The sequence below is a fragment of the Dipodomys spectabilis genome, unplaced genomic scaffold, assembly GCF_019054845.1.
Source record: "Dipodomys spectabilis isolate Male_0828 unplaced genomic scaffold, ASM1905484v1 ptg000030l, whole genome shotgun sequence".
NCBI classification, from domain to species: Eukaryota; Metazoa; Chordata; class Mammalia; order Rodentia; family Heteromyidae; genus Dipodomys; species Dipodomys spectabilis.
Genome location: NW_024870707.1, coordinates 3763615 through 3772299, shown reverse-complemented (window position 1 = coordinate 3772299; position 8685 = coordinate 3763615). Strand labels below are relative to the sequence as shown.

General features: G+C 38.9%; 1 protein-coding gene across 1 annotated transcript; it reads left to right on the top strand.

Moving 5' to 3' along the window:
- The first annotated feature begins 1228 nt into the window (after positions 1-1228).
- Positions 1229-6066, top strand: LOC122104736 (zinc finger protein 433-like). The gene is given in 6 exon segments (XM_042675671.1): positions 1229-1261; positions 2942-3068; positions 3278-3338; positions 4202-4891; positions 4966-5786; positions 5789-6066. Coding segments are annotated over 6 exon segments (2010 nt in total).
- The last annotated feature ends 2619 nt before the right edge of the window (positions 6067-8685 follow it).

Genomic DNA, 8685 nt, shown 5'->3' with positions numbered 1-8685 from the left:
AGAACAAATGAACCCAGCTTTTGTATGTGTCAGCTTAACAAATGTCAGGATGCTTTAAATTACTTTCTGTACTTCCTCTTAAACAAACTGCAATCTTAAGTTATTGACTTGACAAGGAGTAGACCTCCAGGTTGACCGTGGCAGGGTGTTGACAAAAGGATCTGAGTGTCAGATTATTGCTGGACTTGTTGCATCTTCCCTAGGTTGAAGACATTTTGGATAAAATGAGAGTTTCTGAATATATTAAGAGACCAAATTTAGGAGGGAAGGGCTTCTACAAGCCATTACAAAGGGAGTGTTCTTACCCTGAATAGGATGATGTCCAGGTAAGGCAGTAAAGTCCTGATTCTGTCAAAGCTGTCACTGTGTAGGACTCATACAGGGGAAGCTAAAGTGAGGAAACAACCCTGAAGAGGCCCCCATATTGGTCAAGAAAGAAAACTGGCTTCCGGAATGTGCCCATGGTCACCCAGAGATCCTCCCTGCTGGAGTTGATTGTGGAGAAAGAGATGGAGAGTTGTATTGGGTGTTGGTGTCCTGCATCTTGTGTATACATTTTTCTAATTTGGGGAGGGGAAGGGAAATAAGAAAATGCTGAAACAAAGGTACAGGTTGACCCATTGCAACAATGAGAATGCACAAAACACTATGTTAAAAACAAACTTTACAACTTTGGGGTAAGGGAAGGAGGAGTGGGGGAGGAAAGGGATGTAAGGGAAAAACAAATTAAAATATTAAAAAATTAAAAATAGAATATTCAAAGCCAAAACAAAAGAAAAGAAAAAGAAAGGGATTCAGAGGGCCTAGGAAGTTTTGGTAGGACATAGTGGTCAATCATTTTTTGCCTTTGATCCCAGCTGCCTTCAATCCTGGGACAATCTTTTTTCAATGACACATTTGCTTAGGTATAGAGCAGGACCTTTTTAGCGGCTTCATTTCTTGCCAAGACTCTTGGCTCACCTGTCCTGGTCACGGGCAGTTGTAGCCGCTGCTCTTCTACATAGCTACCTCCTCCACATTTTTCACTGAGTCCAGCTTGGTGCTTTGATGGTGTCAAGATGTCTCTTAAGGCTTCAGGTGCCCATTTTGTTCTTTTGATGTTCACTCTGTGTTTCTCCTCCATCTGGTCCCAGTTACTGAATTAATATTCACAAGGCAGTCTCCCATCAATCACTTAGGAGAAATATGACACAAAGCCAGCTTTTAAAGCTATCAGTGTATACTAGGAATGGGTGGAGTATTACAGTGGGTGTCTGGCAATGTATACCCTCCTAGGAGTTGGGATGTATTTCAGTATACTGTATTTTTCATTTCCCTCTACTACTATCCTTGCTTTACTCCTTTACTTCTCCTTTTTTTTCTCCCTTTCCCTATCTTCCTTCACCTCCTTTTTCTCTTCCCTCTTCTCCTTTCCCCTTCTTTCCCCTTCCATTCTCCTCCTTTTCCTCCTTTCCTCCCCGTTTCTCTCTCTCTCTCCCTCTCTCCTTCCCCGCCCTCTCTCTCCCCCTTTTTGGTAGTGGGGATTGAACTCTAGGCCGTACCCTTGCTAGGAAGGTGCCCTACCTTTTATTTCTGAGGCACACACGCTTCTCTTTTCACCAATTAGTTTTGAGACAGGATTTGTTTTTCCACCCAGTAATATGGCTGGTTCTAGGCTTACATTATGGCTGGGATGATAAGTGTTTGCCACTAACTCTAGCTTCTTCCATGGACGTGAAGTGTCCTGACTGCAGAGGGCCAAATTTGGTGTGTTTGAGAGATGATCTGTGAGTAGAATGATATTTTAAGGATCGTTGGAGTGTCATTTCCACCACAGAGATCCTAGGGCCTTTGGGCTTCCTGAGCTACTGGAATGTCTGGTTGTTTTAAGTTTCTTTCTAGCATACTAGGAACATTAGACTTTTTCAAGATGACTTTTTGGGGGTTGTTAAAAAAAAACACCTCAGGTACAAATCCACAATGCAGCCTCTGAATATTAGGATAAATAACTATATTGCAGATTGATATAGGGTTGAAGGTACAGGAATGCCAGTGGAAGTTGTGTTCTTGATCCTCCATTCTTAACCAACTGCTCTTATCTTGTGACTTTGAACCTCTCTGTCACTTGGATGTTTTATGCATCAGGGTCATAACTCATCATTTGTACATGGTTTGTATCTTAAATAGAGATGTCTTGGCAATTTTTCTTGCTTGCTCATCAACACACTCTATACTGATGCTTTATGCTGAGTCCAGTGCAGAGTTTTCGCTTTATTGCTTATCTTTGACTCCATTGAGAGGAAAATTCATTCTGAGATCTAAAGGTGAATTGATGGTGACTTTCAACATTTTATACTCTTTGTGGCTATTGTGAGACCAGGTCTTGGTATATGACTTAGAACTGGCTATATAGCCCACTGCTATTCCTATGAACATTTGGTACCATAGTGATATAGTTTTTTGCATCTATTTCAATAGCAAAGAAGGGAGTATTATGCATGTTTCCAACTAGATATGAATTTGTTGCTTCCTCATTCATTAGAAATGTGTGGTTCTGACCACCATTGTGTGATGCTTGATCTGTCAAAAATCAATTTTATGGGGCTGGAAAGGTGGCTCAGTGGTAGAGCGCTTGCCTTGCATGCCTGAGGCCCTGGGTTCAATTCCTCAGCACCACATAAGCAAAAAGAAAAAAAAGCCAGAAGTGGTACTGTGGCTCAAGTGGTAGAATGCTAGCCTTGAGCTGAAGAGCTGAGGGACAGCGCTCAGGCCCAGATTTCAGGCCCCACGACCGGACCCAAAAAAAAAAATAATAATTGGTATGGTAGAACCTGAAAGTTTAGCTCAAGAATAGGAGTTTGGTGGCCATGAATACTGGGAGAACTCATCCTCATGTATGTTTGCATGGAATCCATTTATCTTGTGCTGTGATGTTCTTTGGAAATGTATGCACATGTTTTAGGAGCCTGTGACCTTTGAGGATGTGGCCATAAACTTCACTGTGGAAGAATGGGCATTGATGGATCATTCTGAAAAGAAACTTTACAGAGATGTGATGTTAGAAACTTTCAGGAACCTGATTTCTATAGGTAAATATGGTTTGCATCATTTCTTCTTCATTACTTTTGAACTACTGATTCTTCATAATCAGTGCTTTTGCACTATTTGGATGATGATAATGGAAGTTTTATTAGTTGAAAATTCTAGGCATAATCACATCATGCCATGAATATAATTTGATCTAAGTTTTTAAAATAATTCCAAATAAGACATTGATTTCCCTGTGTCTCTATTATAGGAATAACAAGGGAAGGAGTGGATATTAAAGATGACTACAAAAATCTCAAGAGGAAAATACGGTAAGGTAGCCACTATTGACTCACACCTGTAATCCTAGCTACTTGATGGCTTAATTCAGAGGGTCAAAGTTCAAGGTTAACCGCAACAGAAATGTCTGTGACATTCCTTTTCCAAAATCAGCACAAAAATAGCTAGAAACATGGCTTGAGTGCTAGAGCATCAGCCAAGTGAGCATGTGGCCCTGGTACTAAAAGAAAAGAGCTAGTACTAAATTCAAGACCTGGTACTAAAAGAAAAAATAACAACAACGTATTATACCAAGAAGATAAAGCACTTCATTTAGGTACTATGGAATAATAGCACATTTAAAAATCCAACAAATGATATAAACATAGCTGGAAATTGATTTAGCCTCAGAAATTTTTCTTTAAATCTACATTTATGTTGATCATTCAGAATTAGAAAGTTCAAAGTCTGAAATATGCCAATATTGGGAATAGAAGGGCACCAAGATACTACAGGAAATATATTGTAATATTTTATCAAATTTCTTCAGATTTTGCGTTCCAAGTGTGTATGAAGTGAAAAAGAATTTTATATTGACCTCATGAGACACATTATAACGTATCTCATAGGTATACTCACAGACTGTAAATCCAACATGCCTTTGGTCCTTAGCTTCTCATTCTATAAATGGTTCTAGCAGTAGCACTGCATGATTAGAGATAGTTAAATGTTTAACATGGAAATAATGTTGATCAAAAATGTCCAAATATCTCTGTTTAGATTATGACTTTCCTCAAATCCTGATGCAGAAACTTTAATCCATAAATAAAGGCCTGTTTATTATAAGATTTAAAACTAAAACATGATAGATAATTTACAGTTCAAACAGTCATAATTCACTCTTCCTATTTTACAGAACTGAAAAACTAAAGAAACTCTGTGAACCTAAACAAAGTATTTATTGTACAGAATTTCTCTGTCAACCTCCAGACCATATTATGAATATCAAATCTCTTCTTGGAGAAACATCATGCACAAGTTGTATAGAAGTTCCAACCAATGAGGCCCTCAAAGGTCACATTGGTCACAAAACCCATAAGGATCAGGATTATCGAGAAAACCCACTTACTCATAAGCAATGCTATCAGCTTTTCCTTTATTCTTGTTGCTTTGAGAGACACGAAGAGAAAGAAATTGGAGAGACTCAACCATGTGCTGATGCATTCAAGAGCATCACCCAAATTGTGTTGATGGGTTCAGATCAGAATTATAAGAGCCCTGAAGTTAAACATCATGAATATAATTGGTGTGGGAAAGCTTCCAGGATGTTCAATGACACTCAAAAACATGAAGGTACTCACAAGGAAGTGAATCCATTATGGTGTAAACAATACGGAGAAGCTTTTAGACTTTCTTTCACACCCATAAACAAAATCGCAATGAAGACAAACGCCTTGAATGTGAGTGTTGTGAGGAAGCCTTCACTACGTGTGGTAGTCTACAAGATCATGAGAGACTTGACACTGGAGGGAAACCTGATAGAAATAAGCAGTTGGGGAAATCCTTCAGTTTTAGCAAACTTCAGAGTCAAAAGAGGAGTCAAAAGGTCCAGAAATCCTATGGATGTAAGCAATGTGGGCAAACTTTTAGTTGTTCTTGTTTCTTTCAAAAACATCAAAGGATTCATGCTGGAGAGAATCCTCAAGAATCTAAGCAATGTCCTCAACCCAGTACTTCTCATGACCTCCAAGGACATGAAACCCACCATGGAGAGAAACTGTATGTATGCCAGCGCTGTGGCAAAGCCTTCACTCTATACAAAAGCCTGCAGATACACGAACAAATTCACACTGGATGGAAAGTCAATGGATGTCAGCACTGTGGGAAAGCCTTCACTTCTTTCACTAAACTTAAGATCCATGAAAGAACTCACACTAGGGAGAAACCTTATAGATGTAAGCAATGTGGGAAGGCTTTTGCATCCTCTAGGTACTTTCAGATACATGAAAGAAGTCACACAGGAGAAAGGCCCTTCAAATGTAAGCAATGTGAGCAAGACATCACTTCTTCCAGATACCTTCAAATATATGAGAAAACTCACACTGTAGAGAACCCCTATGAATGTAAACGATGCGGCAAAGCTTTTACATCTACCTGTCACCTAAAAATACACACAAGAACTCACACAGGAGAGAAACCATTTGGGTGTAAGCAGTGTGGGAAATCTTTTGCTTCATCCAGTTATCTCAAAAGACATGAAAGAAATCACACTGGAAACAAACCCTTTGGATGGAAGCAATGTGGGAAATCCTTCAATAGTTCCAGTTACCTTCAAATACATGAAAAAATTCACACTGGAGAGAAACCTTATGGGTGCAAGCAATGTGGGAAATCCTTCAATACTTCCAGGTACCTTCAGATGCATGAAAGAACTCACACTGGGGAGAAACCTTATGTCTGTAAGTTGTGCAGCAAAGCTTTCACGTTTTGCAGTTACCTCCAAAACATGAGAGAACTCACACTGGTGAGAAGCCCTACAGGTGTAAGCTGTGTGACAAAGCCTTCAAGAACTCAGGTGACCTTCAAAGGCATGAGAGAACTCACACTGGAGAGAAACCCTATGTGTGTAAGCTGTGTGACAAAGCCTTCATTTCTTCCAGTCACCTTCAAGCACATATAAGAACTCACACTGGAGAGAAACTTTATGGATGCTGGCAGTGTGGGAAAACCTTCACTTACTTAAGTCACTTTAACAGACATGAAAGAAAGCACACTGGTTAAAAAAAAACTACAGATATAATTTATGAAAGTCCTTATTTCTTGCAGTAACCTTCAGTTGCATGAAAGATGCAGGAGAGAAAACCAGTGGATGTAAGCAGTGTGAAGAGCCTTCATTAATTGCAGTTGCCTTCAAATATATGAAAGGAAAACTAAAACACAATGATGCAAAACTTTATAGAGCTAAGCCATGTGATTTAATTCAGAAGATTTCTGGAAGAACCCAGAAAAATAAAGAAGGAAAGCTAATCAAAGAAGGAAGATTTTACCATATGATATCCTTGTCAGTTGGGAAAAATTTATACTAGATTAAACAGGAAATGTATAAAATTAGAAGACTTGAATATCACAGGATATTTCTAGCAATCATGACACTGCTGTGTAGGACAAGCATTTTTATAACTAGGCTCCAGTGGCTTGTGCCTCTTAGCCTCATTACTCGGGAAGCTAAAATCTGATGAACACAGTTCAAAGCCAGTCCAAGAAAGTCAATGAGACTCTTATGTCCAATGAAAAATCTGGAAGTAGAGCTGCGGCTCAAGTGGTAGATCATTAGCATTGAACAAAAAAAACTTGAGGCTAGCACCCAGCCCATGAGTTTATGCTCCAGGACCAACGCTCATGCACACGTGTGCGCACACATACAAAATTATTTAGTAGTTGTATGAAGGAGTTTCAATTCCAAAAGTCAGATTATGAGTGCAGTGCATCATGATCAATATCACCCCTTCCATTGTTCTCTTCTCTTCCTTTCCCATCTCATCCCTAATCTCAAGTTATGTAGCTCAATTTTTATATAGTGTACATTGAATTTAATGACTGCATTTGCTCATGCATTCTCCTTCCACTATGTACCACTCTTTCATCCTCTGTTCTCTGAATTTCCTGATATTTATTTTGTTACACTGTTTGTTGCTCCTAGTAGCTGCACATTTGGATTTCTCCCTATGGTGTAGCACCCATCCTTTAGTCAGTTTGTTTGTTCTTTGTGTGTGTATGTGTGTGTGTGTGTGTGTGTGTGTTATCATGCATGTTTGTTTATTAAATCTAATGAAGAGAAATCTTGAAGAAATATGCAGAAATTTCCCATGATCTATAAATGAAAACTCACAGTGGATTAAAATCTATACTACAAGAAAGAAAACTAGGTGAGTGCACTTGAGAGTGCTGGATTTCAAGAGGCATCAAATGAGAGGTTATTGGCAGACACTCATGTCTGTTATTCTATCTACTCCAGAGTATGAGATCTGGAAGATCTCAATCTGATGACAGCCTGGCTAGAAAAGTCAATAAGGTTCCATCTCTCATTAACTAACAAAAACACCGAACTTCTGTCTGAAGTATTAGAGGCCCTGCCATAAGCCAGAAAGCCAGGAGTGAGCACAAACTCCAGTACTGGCACAATAAAACAAAAGAAGAAAAGATCCACTGATGGAAAAGCAAGAACATTGCACTTTATATATTAATTTTATTCCTGAAAATAGAATTAAGCTTCTTTAGTAATGACTGCATATAGTCTGAGTTTGCACATATCTCATTAAAAAATACCCAATTTGGTATTTCTAGCAATTTGCTAATCTTAAAATAGGCTTAGTATAAAAGCTAGAACAAGACACAGATCACTCAAGTATATGCTATATTTATGTCAAGATATTGAAAATGCAACTTATCTTGACTAAAAGAAATAGACGACCAGTCCTGGTTTGTGTGCAAGTGTGTGTGTGTGTGTGTGTGTGTGTGTGTGTGTATGTGTGTGTGTGTGTGTGTGTGTGTGTGTGTATGTGTGTTTTGGTTGTAGGCTTTGTGGTGGATACATTAATTTGTTTAAAAAATTAACACTTCATTGTTATTTTAGAGATGATGTAAAGAGGGAATAAGTTATGCAAGTCAGGTAATGGTACCTTTCCTTTCATATGGTATCTTCTGTTCCCTCATTCTGTCCTAGTTCCTCCCTTCTGTCTCCACCCATGGATTGTATAGTTGACTCTCATCATTGTCCAGTGAGCTCCACTGCTGCACATTTCCACCCCTCTTCTCCTCTTTCCAGAGATGTACACTTGAATGAATCATACATAAGAAAAAGAAGAATCATCAAAAAATAAGAAAAAAAATAAAAAACAAAAGAAAAGAGCTCTCTTGTTTCCATACCTGGGCAGTTCTGTTTTATATAAATGTGAAAAACCACTTAGGCGTTGCACTGTTGTGTTTTCTCCTAAGAGTATCCTCCTTTGGTCTCAGTGTATATGATCTCTTAACAGGATTCACAACCCTGGTGTTTGGGGTTGTTTTCTACAGGAGGGGAAATATTCTCTTCCTGTTAGATGCAGGCTAAAACTGGAAAATGGGACAGTGTTCAGACACTGAGGAAAATGATTGAGCTGCACAGCCAACATAATATAAGATGGCCCTCTTCTGACTGTGACTCTCACCTCTGGAAAAATCTCTAGGGGAAAGGAATGCAGGTGTGTTTAAGGAAGCCAGTTTTTGTTGGAATTTGGTTGTGAGTTTGGATATTGTGGGAAAATATTGTGATGGTATCATATGCTCCAACAAACTGTTCACTTGCTGGCAAAAAGAAGCAAAGACAAAGGCCTGGAGACAAGGTGTTCCATTGCAGGACAA